Source organism: Chelon labrosus (assembly GCF_963514085.1).
Source record: "Chelon labrosus genome assembly, chromosome: 5".
NCBI lineage: Eukaryota > Metazoa > Chordata > Actinopteri > Mugiliformes > Mugilidae > Chelon > Chelon labrosus.
Window position 1 is genome coordinate 7138884 of NC_140341.1, and position 19273 is coordinate 7158156.

General features: G+C 41.3%; 1 protein-coding gene and 1 long non-coding RNA gene across 3 annotated transcripts; both read right to left on the bottom strand.

Moving 5' to 3' along the window:
* Positions 1 to 93: 93 nt before the first annotated feature.
* Positions 94 to 2192, bottom strand: LOC311488369. Its single transcript, XR_014699078.1, has 3 exons — positions 2089 to 2192; positions 1893 to 1987; positions 94 to 1527 (listed from the first exon to the last, which is right to left on the bottom strand). It is a non-coding gene; the product is annotated as an uncharacterized lncRNA (long non-coding RNA).
* Positions 2193 to 7122: 4930 nt separating this feature from the next.
* LOC311487832 (transcription termination factor 2-like) lies at positions 7123 to 17773 on the bottom strand. Of its 2 annotated transcripts, XM_084544226.1 has the most exons (8): positions 17478 to 17773; positions 15901 to 16043; positions 15644 to 15823; positions 15394 to 15452; positions 11828 to 11981; positions 11293 to 11375; positions 8282 to 8356; positions 7123 to 8048 (listed from the first exon to the last, which is right to left on the bottom strand). In XM_084544226.1, exons 5-8 carry the CDS (start codon positions 11954 to 11956, stop codon positions 7904 to 7906), a joined length of 432 nt encoding a protein of 143 aa, XP_084400352.1. In that variant the 5' UTR covers positions 11957 to 11981; positions 15394 to 15452; positions 15644 to 15823; positions 15901 to 16043; positions 17478 to 17773; the 3' UTR covers positions 7123 to 7903. The 2 variants fall into 2 exon arrangements, with proteins under 2 accessions (XP_084400352.1, XP_084400351.1); XM_084544225.1 differs by lacking the exons at positions 7123 to 8048; positions 8282 to 8356; positions 11828 to 11981 and having other exon boundaries at positions 11291 to 11375.
* Between the last annotated feature and the right edge of the window lie 1500 nt (positions 17774 to 19273).

Sequence of the window (19273 nt, forward strand, 5' to 3'; positions counted from 1 at the left end):
TGTGGGTTCTCTCCAGGTTCTCCAGCTTCCTCCCACCATCCAAAGACATGATGGTTAGGTTCATTGATTCTAAATTGACTGTAGGTGTGAGTGTGAATGGTTGTCTGTCTCTCTGTGTTAGCCCTGTGATAGACTGGAGACCTGTCCAGGGTGTACCTCACCTCTCACCCAGTGACAGCTGGAGCTAACCCCAACTGAATGAATGAATGAATGAACCATATGATGTAATAACACACTGGATCTACCTGTGGATAGAGACATCTTTACATTGTCCACCTCTATAGATTCATTCACAGGCCTGATCCTCCAACGCTGGATTCCTGTCAAAGGTTCAAAGCGAGACATTTTCAATACTGAACATATATAAAACAAAAAACACCAATGTTTCTGATGACCTAGTATCTGCAAAACACCACCAGCTGGTAAAGAAGACATTTGAAGCTTGAAATGTTTTGATATAACTCTTACTAAATGACTAAATCTAAATGAGACACAGGTTCTCTCTGTTTGTAAAGCAGTGATTTAATCAGTTTTGTCAGTGACAGAACAAACAAATGGAGAAAAAAAATCCACGTTGTTCCCCACTCTGATGTTATTGAATCACAACTCATCCATTCAGATTCAGATTCAGAAAACTTTATTTGTCCCTGGGGGACAATTTAAGGCACAAGCGAACAGCATGATATTTATACAAAAAGACAAGAGTGTCAAGATGGACAGTGTAACAGCTTAACAGATATGGGGGCGGCTGTGGCTCAGTAGTTAGAGCGGGTTGTCCACGAACCAGAGGGTTAGCGGTTCGATCCCCGGAATGTACCACATGCCGAAGTGTCCTTGAGCAAGACACTGAACCCCCAGTTGCTGTGTGAATGTGTGTGTGCTTGTGTGAACGAATGGGTAGATGTGTCTATGACTGTAAAGCGCTTTGAGTACCAATAGGTAGAAAAGTGCTATATAAAAGCAAGGCCATTTACCATATGTGTGATAAAGTTAAAACCAAATTTTACACTGAAAATTAATTAAATGAATTCCAGTGTCATCCTTCTTTACACTTTCCCTGAGATGAAAATCATATCCAGCAAGTGTAACACTGATCTCTGGTGGACAGAGGATGAGTTCATGTACCTGCAGCTCAAGAATAATAATAATAATTTAATAATAAATCTAAACTAGAATGACATATGTGTCTCCTGTCAAGAGTCAAGAGTCTTCTTAATGCATTTGACTCCATCAGTTGTGTTGTTCAGAGGTAGGGTTCGTACACAGTTTTCTATTCAACTGCTAAGTAAATACAGACGACATTTGATCATTATTTTAAGACATGAAGGTCGGTCAATATGGATAAGATCAACAACTTTGAACATTAGACATTAGATTAGATTAATGTGAACTAGATAGATAGATAGATAGATAGATAGATAGATAGATAGATAGATGGGACATTTGCATCAGTCCCATGAGGAGTTGAACAGAGTGATGGCTTGTGGCAGGAAAGATTTCCTATAGCTGTCCAGTCTGGTGTGTTCCCTGTCAAAAAACAAAAGAACCGTCATGATGCATCTCCAAAATATATTTACATGTATGTCTTCAAAAACTTGTGATGTGATACGAAAAGAAATTATCCTGTAGTTCCAGCCTTAAATATACAAATATTTGCTGATTTCCTGTTATAATAATAATAAAAAAAATGTATCCTGGTTCAATATAATGGTCCAATAATCTGAAAAACATATAAATAGAACCACAATGAACCCAGAACAGAACCATGTTAGTTAACCCATATCAGATACTACACTTAAAATAAATAGTGTTAATACATACATTTATAATGATAATACACTGATGCATATTTAATTCTGTAGCATAAATTATAACCTTTAGTGAATTCTTACCTTTTTCTTTTTTGTGTTTGATTTGTGTTTGTCGAAGACGACACCAACAACCACTAGGATCAAGACCACCAGTATGAACAACCAATACAGATTCTCTACAAACAAAAAAATAAGAAAGAATAAAAATATTTTTCCAAAGTTACTATTTCACCAGATCCTTACTTCTCTATGTAGATATTTGTTGATGTAAACTCACGAGTGTTGGAGGAGGAGATGATGAAAGGGTTGTTGACTGGTTTGCTGCTTTCAGAGCTGACTGGGTTTTCCACCTTACAGACAAATGAAGGCTCCTTCTCCTCCTAGAAATCCAGTGAAAAACAACATTAGTTCATCAATTAAAATGGTATTTAATCTTTATTCTTAACATCTAGATTACAGATGATGATGTTTGGTGTGTTAGTTGAGAGATTCTCTCAACAAAAAGTCACAGAGTGCATGAACGTGTGAATTACATAAACCCGTCTGTTACAGATTCAGCCACAAACCGTTGTTATGTTGAGCTCCTTGGTTTTACTCTTCATCTCTTCACCTGACCGCCAGGTATAGGTGACTGGTTCAGCGTCTGTAGTGGTGCATTCACAGGTGAAAACACAGTGGGTGCTTTCAGCGTCACAGCTTTTTGAGACAGTGGGTGTAGGAACGGCAGCTGATAGAAACAAACAAACATTTCATTAGAGTTCAGGTGAATAAATAAATAAATATTTCAGTCAAACTTCAGTTAAATTTACTCCACTTACAGATAACCTGAATCTTAGTCGTGTTCAAGACTTCGTTGTTGACCTCTGCTGTGTAGCTGCCGTTGTCCTTTAGTGTCAGGCCTGAGATGGTCAGCTCTCCAGTTATGTTATTCAGTGTACAGCGACCTAAAAGGACAATAGTCATGTTACTAACTTGAATTTTAAGGAGATCATTTGTAATAAATTGGATGAATTCAAGTTCTCTGGGATGATCTGAGCAGTATAATGTTTTTAAGATGTAGAAATCTTTTAAAATTGACCAAACAAACAAAAAAATATCCTTCAATTTTAAGTATACTTTAGGAGTTTAATTCAATGCATTTAGTTGATTATAATATTCATCTTTCAAAATTTAAGACGGACTGTACCTTCGCACTGCTGGTAGATTTTAAGCTCGTCTCCATTCTTCTCCATGACAGCGTTCGATTTATGTATCCATTTTATGTTGGTGATGGTATCAGCCACAGAGCCTGGACTAAGGACAACTTCATCTCCCACTTTCTTGTAGATGTCTGCAAAATAAAATACAAGAACTTTTTATTTTTTAAATAGTCATCGTTACAGATAAAATACAGTATTACAGTTACTCTGCTGTTAAATATTCAGTTCAGCCATAAAACATTACAACCAACTGCCCCCTCAGTGCTGAAATGAACAGAACACAAATATAACAAAAATATAAATGCAACAAAGTTCCACTTTTAAGAGCAAAGAGGATGGAGGACAGGCTCAGGATCAGAGGCAGAAAGCAGATAAGTTGGAGGAAATGTTAGAATAGCCGCGTTAAATAAAAACACAACCCTGTCATCAGCTCTTCTTCAACTCCCTGATCCATTTCTCTCCTCTGTTGATTCCTCTCTCTCTCTTGGTTCCTCTCCTCCTTCATCACTAACTTTGTCTTCAGATATTCCACCTGACAGTTTCCCTGATTTCAGCCATTTGATCATATTTGCAACAATGAATGACATAAGAGGCCACAAGTTATATTCAGCATATACAGAAGAAGATAAACTTTTTTCAGCCATTACATTTTTCATCTCATGCATCCAGAGCAGCACAGTGGTGTGGTGGTTATCACTGATGCCTCACAGCAAGGGGCCAGTTGTGGATAGTTGTAACAAAAAAACAGCCAATAGGATTAAAGGTCTTCTCGGGACTCCTCCCATTTAGTTATTTATTTTACATTCCCCAGAATGAGGGGTTCAAATCCCTCCTGGGACACATATGAGCTGTGCAAGCATTGAAAACACTTGTGTTTAAAATGAATAAGTGTGAATGTAAAGTTTATAGGTCATGGCAAATTCATAAATGCTACTTTGAATGTAGTAAAACACTACAACAGATGCATGTAATTCAGTAGCGTAATTAAACTGCAATCGTTGCTGCTGTACAGTTAAAATTAACCAAACATAGTCAGATATAGTCTTATGATCCGAATGATCACGTAGAAAGAATATGTTTAATTTAAGCAGAACAACAGACAGCTACTACATCTCATGTGATAGCATGGAGGGCAGCTGTCCAAGTTAACCTCTATGTGAGAGTAACGTCCAACTTTACAACATAAATAAACTGTTTCCAACCTGGTACAAAAACAGTTTTGGTCTCTAGAGCTTATTTCTCAAAATTAGCAAATATAGTAATAGTGGAGTTTTGCTGAACTGAAGGCTGATGTCACCATTATTGAGAGTTTAGACTGTCGACAGGTAAACTGAAATGAACTACAAAACCTGACCAATATATAAGTCACCTGTTAATTAAAAACCTGTATATTCTGCAAAATTAATGGCATGGCTGCTTTGAGTGACCTCCCAGGTAGCAGGCTGTCTTGAGCCTCAGCTCCACCTCTCTGACCACTGCTGAATCTGCTGGGAGGTAGATGGAGTGAGACAAAGATGGAGACACCAGAATGAGCTTGAAAACTGCTCTCTACGAGAGGCCGCTCAGAGCGAGGGCGAGAAGTGAGCGGCTAAGCCATTGACTGTCTGTCCCCGGGTTATGAACGCGGCTAGGCTGCCTAGCCTTGCGGCTGGAGCGGCTAGGCTGCATAGCTGCATAGCCGGTTAGCCGAGCGGCTGGAGTACAGCGATGCCCCTCGAATAACTCACAGATGAGACCATGAACCACCATTGCCTCAAACATGAGATATGAGCAAAGTCGGAAAACCATCTTTTATTAAATGAATTACAGATATGCAGCCGTGCAGGCGCGTTTAAGCGGTAAAACATATACTGACTTTACTTTTAAAAGTCTAGAAAGAGTAGAGTGTCAAAAAAAACCGCTAATCCTACCTGCTTTGACACGAGACGTATTTATGGTCATCAAAACAATCACAGCCGTCACCTTACAGATAGCGGTAAAAGCCGACTCCATCTCCTCCGAAATAAATTGAAAAGAAACTTGAGAGATGACAAACAATATCAGAAACAACTCTGAAAAATAGACAGAGCTCAGATAGAGGAGCATCGGACCAGCCGAAGTGTCAGCGGTAACGCGCAAGGCGTGTTGTGTTCATATATGCTCGTACGTTACGACATCTGAAACACATGCACGTCTTTTTGTGCGATTTCGGTTTGCCACAGCGAACTTCACAACAAACAGCCTGACGTTGATTTTATTCTCCTTTAAACGCTTGTTTTAAACAATCGTCTTGCTCACGCGCTTTATTAATGGATTCTAAAAATCTAATCAACTGAAAACGTGTTGTGTCGATTCTTACTCTATTGTTTAGTCGTTTGGTATACAGTCGCCAAAATAACCACATTTCCTAAATGCAACACGCTTTCACATGGTGGAAGGAACCATTGACTGTATATGGAAGGAATCCAGCGTCGCCATATTGTTAAGTGGGCGTCACACTCCATGCTGACAGAGTAAAAAGTAAACAAATGTAATAATCAACCCGTTTAATCCCATCGTAAACAACTGTTGAGTAATTTTTTTAAACTTCTGGAGGCTCTGAAAGTGTTGTTATGGCTCTGGGCAGCTAATGTAAGTTTTAAAATGAAAGAATAGATTCTCTGCTCCAAACTTTATCAATGTCATTCAACTAGTGTGAGTGGTCATAACCAGGTCTCTTTAGATCGGGTCTGCCTCAAACCTGTACAAGAGGAAATTAGTAAAATATTTTAAAGGGTCTACTACTGATATATAACGTGAATTATATGCCAGCATGCATCTTTTGATCATAATGACAGAGATATCTGGAAGAGGCTTCAGTCCAGCCTACCCCACCCCCGATTTCAGGATTCCACAAAAAGTTAACAAAAATGCAGACAGTGCCACAACTGCTCACAGCAATTTTTTGTGTGTACACAAGTCAGATTGAAGAATCTGTGTAAATTTAGACTGTGCAGTTTGTGGGGAAGCCTGGCCAGAGCGGTAGGAATCGGTAGGAGACAGACTCAAACATTGTTCCAGTCCAAAAAAAGGTGTTTATTTCTCCAAGCCAAGGTGTCACCAAAACATACATATAATAGAAAAAGGAATATCTACAAAATTTACAAAAATTAAACAGTTAACAAAGCTAAACTGAATAAAACTAAACGTATAGCAACTTAGATTAACTTAACATAATGTAACGTGTCGTGCACCCAGCTACACAGACATGGTTGTTCTCCTCCTGAGGGCTGACAAGCAACTCCTTTTATAGTGCTACTCATTAGCACTTCACCGACATCATATTGGTGCATACCATTAAACAGGTACGTTCACCTTTTCCAGAATGGAAAAGGTAAATGACAAGTTGTAAATATACTTTCTTTACTCAAACAGACCAGCACCTTTCTATTGGCCTTTAACTGCCATGGCTCTTTATCCTCTCTACCTAATCTTAAACAAACAAATAAACTATAACCTCCTCGCAAAATACCCCCATTGATGGACCCGTCTGTGATCCTCGGTGATGAGGTCACAGAGACCTTAAAAGCAGGAAGAAATCCAAATCTCCCTCCTTTTGTCTCTGGAACACATGGTGGGTATGGTAAGTAAATCCACAATTAACTTAAATAATGCACATTTGAAATAAACTAATTTTAACTTAACACTTGTCTGAGTCTGATTTTCTATGGAAATGTTGGAGTATGATTTGTAACCAAATACAATGCAAACACAAACAAACCTGGGATAGTAAGTGTAGGCATATTCAGAAAAAGGTGAAATTTGACAAACAAATATTAAATAAACATGATTATGCAGAAACGGTAAATGAGACAAATGGTGTGGTTCTCACCCACTTTGTCACACAGTTTCCCATAGATCCTATAAAACCTTTTGTTATAACATCATTACAACAACATTATGTTTTAGGGATGTCTAAGGAGTGAAATTCTTTTTCCTGTGAAGGGTCGCGGGGTCTGCTGGAGCCTATCCCAGCTGTCATTGGGTGAGAGGTGGGGTACACCCTGGACAGGTCTCCAGTCTATCACAGGACTAACACAGAGAGACAACCATTCACACTCACACCTACGGCCAATTTAGAATCGATGATCCTAACCAGCATGTCTTTGGACGGTGGGAGGAAGCTGGAGAACCTGGAGAGAACCCACGCAGACACAGGGAGAACATGCAAACTCCACACAGAAAGGAACCAGTCAGCCCATGGATTTGAACGCGGGACCTTCTTGCTGTGAGGCATCAGTGCTAACCACTTCACCACTGTGCCGGCCTAAGGAGTGACATGCATGCACTTATTTTGCAGGGACAAATCTGGGATAAAACGGGTTAACATATACTTAAAAAACAACAACATATATCTCTTGCACAAATTTATATTAAAACAAATAAACCAAAAGTTTGTTTGCAAAACAGCGTCCAAAACATATTTCAGATAAACACAATCTTAATATTGAAAATCAAATCTGATAATACACAGCTATGTCTTATAAAGTACAACACTAGAGACATTATGTTGGCCTGGGTCAATGACAAATTTACACCTACATTTATTTAAATATGATCACATTAAAGACAAATACAACCATAATACATAATGTTTAAACATGCATATGTAAGTAAAATAAACTCCGTCAGGTGAGACATATAAAAAGACAATAAAATATAGATTGAAATATGCAGTTCAGAGTAACTTAACAGTGCTTTAGTGTCTGTTGAGGGAACTGCTTCATAACAACTAAAAATATAATTAAAAATGAATAAAAAAAAAATAAAGCAGCAGTAATCAAGTAACCAGTTTTACCATAATTATTTATTTGCTCACTCATGATTAAATATAAACACATTAACATTGTGGTAACAGTCTCAGTCTCTCTGATCTCAGACACCAAAGATGATCTTAAGATCAGCCAGGGAGAGTTTAGAGAAGGTGCTTCCTGTTCCTGACAGCACATTCTGGGCCAGCTCCTTCTTCTTCACCTGCAGTGTTGAAATCTTCTCCTCTACTGTGCCTTCATACACAAACCTGGTGCAACAAAGACACATTTTTAAGAACACTAACACAAGAGCAGTTTATACAAATTCATCCAGAATAAACCCCAGAGATAAAGTTTATGTGGATTAGTTTCATTCCTGTATACCTGACACAACACTTTAACACTTTGTCTCAATGGGAATGTTGTTTTCCAGCAACACCATACGATGTAAGAACTAATAATAGTTTATACACACACACTGGATCTCCTTCTGATTCTTTACCTGTGGATAGTGACGTCTTTACGTTGTCCAACTCTATAGATTCGGTCACAAGCCTGATCCTCCAACGCTGGATTCCTGTCAAAGATTCAAAGAAAAGCAAATTTAATTTTCAAACAGTGTTATAGGCGGCTTATGCTTCTGCGTTAATCTGACACCGTACCTACGGCCACAGACAGGTGGCGGTCCCCACCTGCCTGAAGACCGCCACGTTCATCCCCATTCCCAAAACATCCACAGTGACAAGCCTGAATGACTATCGACCAGTAGCCCTCACCCCGATAGTCATGAAGTGCTTTGAGAGACTGGTCATGGCTCGCATCAAGGACTACATCGACGTCACTGTGGACCTGCACCAGTACGCATACAGGAAGAACCGATCCACAGAGGACGCCATATCTTCTGTGGTCCACACGACCCTCACCCACTTAGAGAACAAGGACTCTTATGTCCGCCTGCTCTTCGTGGATTTCACATCAGCCTTCAACACCATCATACCACAGACCCTGGTACATAAACTGACAACTGAGCTCCACACTCTACAACTGGGTCCAGGATCTCCTAACAGACAGGCCGCAGTCTGTGAGGATCCACGATGTCTCCTCCACCTCCATCACCCTCAGCACCGGCTCCCCCCAGGGCTGTGTGCTGAGCCCCCTCCTGTTCACCCTGCTCGCATACGACTGCTCAGCGATACATCCGAGCTGTCTGATTGTGAAGTTTGTGGAAGACACAGCTATGGATGGACGCATCGCTAACAACGACGAGTCCGACTACAGGAAGGAGGTGGAACACCTGGAGGGTTGGTGCAGAGAAAACAACATCTGCATCAACGTGAAGAAGACCAAGGAGATGATCGTGGACTTCAGAAGGGGCAGACACCTCCCCCCTCCCCTGCATATCGGAGGGACAGCGGTGGAAGTGGTCTCCAGCTACAGGTATCTGGGCGTCCACATCACTGACGACCTCACCTGGAGCACCAACACTTCCTGCCTGATTAGGAAGGCACACCAGCGTCTCTATTTTCTCAGGCGCGTCGGACTGGGGAGCTCAGTCCTGACATCTTTCTACGGATTTGTGGTGGAGAGCGTCCTGTGCTCCTGCATCACTGTGTGGCACGGCAGCTGCTCTGCAGCAGAGAAGAAGGCTCTGCAGAGGGTGGTGAAAGCTGCACAGAAGACTGTGGGACACAGTCTATCCACCACCACGGACATCTACACCTCCAGATGCAGGAAAAGGGCCACCTGCATGATGAGAGACACCACCCACCCCGCACACACACAGTTTGCCCCTCTCCCCTCAGGCAGGAGGCTGCGGAGCATCAAGAGCAGAACCACCAGACTGAGGAACAGCTTCTTCTCTGAGGCTGTCAGACTGTTGAACGCTGGAGGACCCCTTTAGCCCCTGCCCCCCGACAACCAACCACAGATACATTTTGCACTGAATGCAGTCGTTTCGTAGCCTGACGTAGCCATACTCAATTCTAGTCAGAATGTGAGTCTGATACTGCTCCATTGGGCTTTGATTATGGGGTGTGTTTCAACTGAACCAGGAAAAAAAAATAGGCTTCATGCAGATCTGTGCAGATCTGACTTGACGTGATGCATGCTGGGTTGTTCATGCTCATAGACCTCGAATATGATTGGTTAAAATGAACTTGTTCAACCCAGCATGCATCACGTCAAGTCAGATCTGCACAGATCTGCATGAAGTCGAACACGCCTAATGCCTCTGCACTCAATTGGATAGACCTATAACCAATCAGAGCAACGGAGTGTGTGACGTATGTTAAGCGACGCATAGTTGTCAACAGAACTCAACTGCACGCACGCTGGAAGAAGTAGAAGAAGAAGATGAGTGTAAACGATTTTTGCCGGTGTTGTCATCTTCTTAGCGACCATCGGAGCCAGCTGATAAATTAAACTTTTGCAGAATCCCGTAGGAAGGACGGCAAAAACATCTTTCCGATTAACAAATGCCTTGATCGCATTTATCTGTTCCTCTTTTAAAATGAATGCGCTGTCGATATCTTCTAGAACAAACTCGATGGCAGAATCTACACATCTCAGTTCTCCAGCGGCAGCCATCTTTGTTGTAAACAAATTCAACCCTAGCGCTCTTTGGTGACGTGGTTGATTACGTTACTGTTGATCATCTGTCCATCATCGTATAAAGCCCGCCCTGAGAATCTGATTGGTACGAACAGCTCCTGTTCGAGCATAATTGTGCCTCAACGGAGCAACGCCAGACCTCAAATGTTGTGGGCGGGACTAAGTTCGGCTGGCACCCAGGCTAGTCGTTTTGCACAGACTCCAGTAGTGCACAGTCACTTTAATTCTGCTGTATATTGTTGCGTTTTCTATTGCCTATGTTTATATTATATATTTTTTTTATGTATGTATGTATATATATATACATATACACACACACACACTTTATACTTAGTTAACTAATTTTATTCTATTTTTTATACTTTGAATCCTAATGGCGAAGCCTGACGTGCACCGTGCAGCTGTGACTGGTCCACTTGGTAGTAGCGTGTGTCTGCTTTAGTATTTCCAGCTGCTTCTCCATCTCCGCAATTTTCAATTGATTGTTTTGGATCAATAAAGATGGAACACATGGAGGAAAGATTAACTGAGGAGGTTCAGAGATACAAACACTTGTACGACTAGCGTTTGGTGAAATTTCAGCGAAAGTTTCAGTCGCCATTGTTGAAAGTGAAGCAGGAAGTAGAAACAAAAATGAACCTGTCTGGTAAAAAAGACACAGCACCGACTAGTGTTTAGGAGGAGATGTTACAGAGTGAGAGCACAAGTATAAATGGCTCCCACCAGCGTAGGCTATGTGCGTCTATGTCCTGCAGTACCTTAAATGAGCCTTTATATATTAGATTATATGGATTAATTTATTTGCCTGTAAAATCCTCCGTGGGAAATTAAAGCAGCTGAAGGAGAAGCTAACAAATAATATCACTAAATAATAACCTTGCAGGAATCATGTGTGCGTCTCACCAGTGCATGTCAATGAGGAAGAGATGATTCCCACCGATGAGATTGAGCCCAACGCCTCCAGCACAGAGAGAAACCAGCATCACCTGTTGAAAGTACCACAAACAACATTGTACTCTATGAAGTGATGTCAGGCTTTTGGAAACTTTCTTCAGCTGCTGATTTAAAACTGTGTGACGAAACAAATGCACATTTCTTCATTTGTTGGACACATAGTACAAGAAAATCAACACAACCAGAGGTGTTAGTCAGTTGATAGCAGCCAAGTTAACGTAGTATAACTAGACTGTATTATATTGTACAGACTTTTTACTATAGAAATTGCAAATTAAATTGACTTTTTGGTATTTAAATACTAAAATAAATCACACATTGACAAAAAATCAACCACATCATCTAGGGCCTAGATTAGCAAAGGTGTTTCTGACAGGAAGTTGATAAAAAGTTTCTTTTGGGCACAAAACAAAGGAAAATCCATTTTAAAAAGCAGTAACAAGCTCCTGTGGTGTTTTTCCTGAACGGTCGAGGTGAGACGTACCTGTGGTCCTTTAGGGTTAGTGTTGAATTCTTCCACCAGGTCCATGCGGCGTTTAGGGTTGACGGTCCCGTCGATGACGGCGTATCTCAGGCCCATCCGATGCAGATGAACTGCCACGATGTGAAGCATGCTGGTCCACTGGGAGACGATCACACTGCACAGTGCCATGACACGATGTGGATTACACACAAGACGGTAACATTAAATGGTCCTCATGAGACACTTAACAGGTCAATTAATGTGTCGTCCTTTCACAGGTCAGATATACAGAGGTGCACAAAGATGACGGGACTATCACACGCTCTTCTTCAGTAGATTAATAAGTCCTTTGAGTTTTAGAAAATTGTTTTTATTTCATCCAGTTCCTCTCAGTTTCCACTTGATCCATCAGACTTCAAATCCATCTCAAAGTGACTCTTAGTATAAATTACTCATTTTATTTTCTGCAGGTTAAATGCTGCATTTGTTCTACTGAACTCTCTGACATAAATAAAAGCACCTCTTCAATGCTGAGACATTATAGAGCAAGGAATGAAAACAGGAGGCCACAAATACACCTGCAATAAAGACAGGTAGGCCTATACAGACATTTTACAACTTCCTCATGGTCGCTTTATTATTAATGAATACATATATATTGTTTTTATTGTTTCATTTTTGACCATCAAGCTTCCAGGAAGCATGTGTTGGACCAGGCCAGAGTAAATCTCATCATCAAGGACTGCCAACCCTTCAGCACGGTTGAGAGTGAGGGCTTCAGGCCCTTGAGCCATCATACGTTTTGCCAACCAGAAAGGTTTGTATAGAATAAGGTCTACAGAAGTAACTATATTCAATTAATTTAATATTTAATTTAAACATATTGATTTGCTTTTGGCTTAACTTGGTTTAATTTTCAGACTGTCCAAGAAATGTTGGCCAAAAAATATGAGGAGGAACGAGAACGAGTAGAAATGGAAGTAGAGCAAGCTGTGGCAGTGAGTGTAACAGCTGACATGTGGACATCTGTGAATATGGATGCTTACTTGGCTCTTACCTGTCACTACATTAATGAGAATATGCAGTTGTGTACATCTGTGCTGGGAGTGCAACACTTTCCACAAAGTCACACTGCAGACAATCTGGCCCAAGTCAGAAGGGGCCTGATGGACGACTGGGCCATAACTAATAAAGTAAAGTGTCTCGTGATCGACGCAGCACCAAACATGATTGCATCCACTAAACAGCTCCATATTCAGCATTCGGTTTGCATTGCACACACTCTAAATTTAAATAGTAAAGAAGTCATGTGATCAAATCCCTGCATTTACAGCAATCAGACACAAACCGAGGCAAAGTGTGACACAGTTCAGATCAAGCACCACAGCCAAAGAGAAGCTTGCTCAAGTGCAGCAACAGATGGGACGGCCAACCCTGAAACTGATCAATGAGGTATCAACACGTTGGAACAGCTCATATCAGATGCTGGTGAGGCTCAATGATGAGAAGGAACCAGTGTGGGTATCTCTGGCCTCACTAACAACAGACATGACTCCACTTACGGCTGATGAGTTTAACATCATAGCAGAAACACTTCTTGTGTTCGCTCCTTTCCATCAAGCCACAAGTGGAGTTGTCTGGGGAGAAGAGAGTCTCAGGGTCAAAGGTCATCCCCATGATGAAAACGCTACGTCATGCACTTGAGCGTAATGCTTCAACTTCGCACACACAGGCAGCCATGCACCTACACGAACACCTTAGGGGACGAGTCTCAGACACTGCTTCCAGTCTGGAGTCATTAAGTGTGCTGACCCTGTCCACACTTCTAGACCCCAGATTTAAATCACTCAGATTTCTGAGTTCCTCCAAAAGCAGTGAAGCAGTGAATAGACTGAAACCAGAACGTGCAGCTGTAACTGGGCGCGTATCAACTGAGCCACAGCCTGGACCTTCTTCACAACAGTTATCAGCACCCACTTCAGGCATGTTATGTTCAGTTTTATCAGTTTATTTGTGTGTGTATTTGCTTACAAATCATGTACTGATTTGTAACTGATGACTAAAACTAAAATGCCAATTTGTTTTTGTTTTTTTAAAAAAAAAAACAAAAAAAACAAAACCTGTGTCAGCAGCTGGATGAGGAAGTTGGCAGGCAGACCACTAACGCCACAGCGGATTCAATCATTGACTGCGTTTACATGGTCTTCAGTATCCCGAATTTGATCGGGATATTGAAGTATCCCGATTTCGTGTTTGTCCATGTAAATGCCACATCCCGAATTCAGAAATCGGAATATGCCCATTTCCCGATTTCAAGAAACCCGGCTTTGCTACCTGGAGTACTCCGATAGAAGCCGGGATACTGGAGCATGTATACACCTTATCCCGATTTCAGACGGCTGCCCACTGTCTGCGCAGGCGCGAGTGACGCCAGGCGACGCACTAGATATACAAACAACATGGCGGCAACGAGAACCTCTCACTTTTGGAGCGACGAAGAGACAGAATTTTACCTTAAAGTAATGAAAGAACTAAACATAACTACGTGTTTAGATGGCAGAAAACACCGACATGCTGATGTATTCAAATCTGTTGCGGAAAAGCTACGTGACGCTGGTTTTCCACCTCGCTCCGTTGAACAAGTTAGGTCGCGTTGGAAAACACTGAAAAAGACGTAAAACACGCATGCGCAGATAGGATGCAGTGATCGGAAAACGGGATACTGTTATTTATCATGTATACAGGGATATGAATAACCGGGTTTCTCTGTGTTCCATGTAAACATCATATCCCGGATATGCTCAAAGCCGGGATAAGCCTCAAAATCGGAATACTAAAGACCATGTAAACGCAGTCATTGAGGTCCAGAGATACCTCGCTGAGAGCAACCTCCCCAGATCCCAGGATCCCTTACAATACTGGACCAGCCAGAAGCACATTTATCCAAACCTCTTCCAGCTGTTCCTACAGTTTTTATTCACGCCAGCTTCTTCAGCGCCATGCGAGCGGGTGTTCTCCAAAAGCTGGAGAACTTGCATCAAAGAAACAGAATCGACTGAATGTGAAAACACTGGAAAAACTTGGTTTTTTGAATAAAAAATTTGTAAATAAAAATAAACCTCCCTGCCTAAAAGACAAGTACATGAGCACATTCACACATTCACTATAATTTTCACATGTTCACATTATTTACTGACTGTACATTTTAAAGATATCAAAGATATTTTACACTTAAATTAAGGTATAAAATAACACAACATAAACTACAATAACAAATGATATTGTGTATATACTAGGTCATTCAACCAGTGTGCCAGTGGAGTCTCTCAACCAGGTTGCCTGCAATAATGTTTACAGTCCAGCAGGTGTCTGTATTGAGCCACAACGCTTCACGAGGCCTCATCTACCATCACTACCATCAACATTTCTATGAGACTTTGATGGAAATGACCGATGATTTGACTTTGTGTCACACAGTCTTCCTCAGCGAAGAGAGTTACAGTTAAAACTACGAGAAAAGCGACTAAGTATACTAAAATGATGAATGAAGGACATGAAGTAAGTCAGACTAAAGCGGTTTAAGTTACCTTTTCTGATCGTCACTCTTCTGTCTGATTGCCTTCAGCTCAGAGATGATAGCAGATATCTGGAAATATGAGAAATAATTAGATAAAACAACAGAATCTTTTAACATCTGCTGATCAGGAATGTTGTAAAATCTCCCTGAACATATCGCAAAGACAGCTGAACTTTGTGTCTGGTCAACAAAAACAAGGATCCTATTCTGAACACACAGAGCGCTCCATCCGTTTGTATCCGTGAGCATCCGGTGCTCACCTTGGTGCTTTCACTGGTGTCCTCAAACAGCTTGGAGGGAAAGCGGGTGCCATTGAGGGCCACGGTGTCTTTGGGATCAGGGCCCGACGCTGAGGGGCTGGAGGAGAGCGACAGAGCGTTGAGCTGCTCCTCCAGAGACAAGACAATCCCGTCTCCCTGCAGCTCAGTCCAGTCGAGCGTCTGAGACATGAAAAGAAGGGACGTGAAGGCTTCTTGGTCTTTTGTGTAGAACTTACCTAGCGTGTTAGTGTGCGTACCTTCTTGAGAAGCGAGATGTGGCAGCAGCACTGTCGGAGACGCAGCAACAAGGACAGGATGTGGACGGTGCTGGACGCCTGCTGAGGCTGCTGAGAGCTGGACACTGCAGAGTCAGCCTGGGACAAACCAAACTCCTGGGCCACTGAAGACAAAGACAAGAGAGACAATAATAAGAACAACCACCGATTACTGAACAAAACAAAACTTGTGATAAAATATTTTTGTTAATCTTGTGTTAAAAAGCCAAACAGGACACATGTATGTATGGTGTTATATTAATTCAATTCAAATCTGTTTCAGAAACTGCAGCAATATTCATGAATGTTTCTGAGGATGATAAAGTACTCATCACTCAAGAGAGAGGCTGATTAATACACTCACTTGCCAAAACATTAGGCACACTAGTGAAAACAGATCCAGTCCTGCATCTTAATCACGCTACATGACTACGGCTATAAAGTTCAGTTTATGTTGAAATAGAGTCAGAGTAATTCAACTGTATGATCATGTTGGAGGACATGAGTGGAGGAGGAGGAGATGAAATCAAAACAAGAGTGTCTCTGTTATTTAGCCAAGCCTAAACACTAAAAACTAAATACTGGAAACATGCGTCGGCACAACACAATAGTACTACAAACCACAGCCTCTCTCAGTTATTTTAAACAAATACTTATCTATATATCATAACCTTCATGAAGCCAAGATATAATGAAGGACAGTTTATATAAGAATGTTTGCACTAGTGTACCTAATGAAGTGGCAAACGAGTTAGGGTAAGAGTGCAGTGTAAACAGGTGATAACACCACTATAAATGTTTAAAATAAGTGGTAATTAACTCAGTTATCGCTCCATAGTAGCTTCTGTTATTCATATTATGCTAATATATATTATTCCACACGGAAAGTGGACAAATAATTGTCTTCTTTGTTCTGTTTAGCACAACAGTGTCATAATTAAATAAGTAAGATCCAGTGTTTGGGTTAATTAATGTCACTACGCAAACATTTTAACCGTCATTACAATAAAAAGAAGAAGCTTATTAATTCCCTGTTTGTTCACAGTTTAAAAGCGGGCTGGTCTGTCAGTTAGGACAGTTACAAATACAACCGCCACATTGCTAGCATCTGTTAGCAGACGTTAGCTAATGCACGCTAATGTTTACCGTTAGGAAATCACACCAGTCTGCTTTAAGCACAACGAGGCTAGCCAGGTATTATCTGATCTGGCTACTGAACCGGAGGAACCGTAATGTAAAACACTTGCAAGCCTGCACCGCGTCCGTCCTTGGCCTCAGCAGGGGAGAGGCGAGCGGACATCATGGGAGAAGTTGTGCTGGAAAACGATGCTATGCAGGAGCCGCGACTGAAAGCCCTTGATAGCACGTGATAAAGTGACATAAGAGGACTCAAATGCATCTAAACGAAGTTAAAATGCACTCTGTGGAGGTGTTTTGTTTCTAAATAAATGTGTGTTCACCGTCTGGGTGGGCTATGCGTCGTGAGAGTGGGGTGAAAGAAATGCCAGCCATGTTTGCTAAGCTAGCTAGGAGGCTATGTAGCAGTTAGCTAGCTTTACCTCTTCCACCCGCATGTCTATGATCCTTTCCACTTCGTACACATCTTCTCCCTCGTCTTGCTCGCTGTCCGCGGGCTCTACTTTGTCGGCTTCAGCCGCCATGGCTGTGGGGTCGGCGTCCGGTTGACTAAAACTGATCTATTTTGGATTCAGCACTTGCAAAGGCCGCCGCATCGACAGAGGTGGGACGACACAAGGGGGGCGGCACGAGAACTTGGAAAAAAATAAACAAATAAATCTGCACCGCTACATGGTTTTCTGTTATCTGTCATATCTGTGTGGGTAATTGGCAAATTGTCGCTCCCTGCTTTCTGAGAAGGTGCCGTGCACAGAAGGCGTGTGACGTGGGCGGATCGATCCAAATATCGATAATATCGATACCAACGTTGGTATCGAGATTGATCGATACCAATGTAATGGTATCGATACTTAAGTTTCAGTTTCTCTCGTTTCATTAAAGAAGCGACCCGACTCTGTGCCGCTGCTGTCACAGAGCAGAGCAGGCTCATTTTGCTCCCCCTCCCCCTCGCGTGTGTTTGTTGTACTGTCACGTGACTCTGCAGCGCCAGGTGACCGAACACCGCCCACCGCTACCAGCCAGGCTCGGCCAGCAGCAAGGCATTACACACAACGAGAGAAAGAATAGAGCTGTTTGGTTATATTTTCGGGTCGAAAATGAAACGATAGCAAGTTGTTTTATTTGTAAAAAGGTGGTAAGATACAGTGGTAACACAACAAACTTGTAAAAGCATATAGAAATTTTTTAAATTCCCGCCCACTTGGCCCCTACAGATCGCTGATAGGCTACGACGAAAAAAAGTGCACGAAAGGGGAGAAACGTTGTCTTATTTTTGTATTGTATTGTATTTACTAAACACTTCCTTACATTATTTATAATATTTGTTGTGGAGTGATAATTTTCTACACTTTATTTATTTAAGAAAAAAAATCCAGAAAGAAGTTCAATGAAGGGAGAGATTTAGTTTTTATTGTAGTTTCTGAACACTCTGCCTGAAAAATAATTTGTTTTTATTTGTTCTCAAGTGATCATTTTGTGTTGTTTCTGAACAAAAACTTTTATTGTGATAAAGTATTTTCTATTTACTTATAAACCAAATTCTGTACTGAACTTTAATTGATTAATAATCCAAAAGGCAAATCACGAAAACACTTAAAATGTCATGAGAATTAATTCAGATTTAGATTGATTCAGATTGATGGTGCATCCACCTTAATTTTTAAAAAGTATCGATATCGGTATCGGTATCGGCGATACTGGCCCAGTATTTACTTGGTATCGGATCGATACCAAATCTAGCGGTATCGCACACCTCTATGTGACAGTGACAGCGCTGTGGAACGGAAATCTGTTGAGTGTCAAATAAACGCAGGGGGCGGGGGGGATTCCGGAGTTTCCTCCACTGAGTTCAGCGGCTGCGTTTCAGCTGCAGAAACTCAGACACTGAGCTGCAGCTTCCTCATTCACCATTCAGCCAGGCTGAGGTTGCCTTAACTTCTGGAAGCTCTAAACGTGTTGTTTTGGCTCTGGGCAGCTAATGTAAGTTTTAAAATAAAAGAATAGGTTTTCTACTCTAAACTTTATCAATGTCAGATACATAGATACTTTATTTGTTCTGCTAGGTGTCAAATTTTTAGCTGTTTATTCTATTTATCTTGTTTGTTTGTTTTTTCTACACAGCTTTTAACTATCAGAGGTTTTTGGATCTTTTAGACTGAAAATAACCCCAAAGTGATGCCTGCTACATCACAGTCATCGGCTGACTGGTCCTTTCAGT

Excerpts from the sequence above, each read along its gene's own strand:
- LOC311487832 (XM_084544225.1), bottom strand. The coding sequence starts at position 17,579 with ATGGCGGCTGAAGCCGACAAAGTAGAGCCCGCGGACAGCGAGCAAGAC. Across the intron at positions 16,044-17,477 it reads TAGACATGCGGGTGGAAGAG|TGGCCCAGGAGTTTGGTTTG; the intron begins GTAAAGCTAGCT and ends CTTTGTCTTCAG. Across the intron at positions 15,453-15,643 it reads ACACCAGTGAAAGCACCAAG|ATATCTGCTATCATCTCTGA; the intron begins GTGAGCACCGGA and ends TCATATTTCCAG.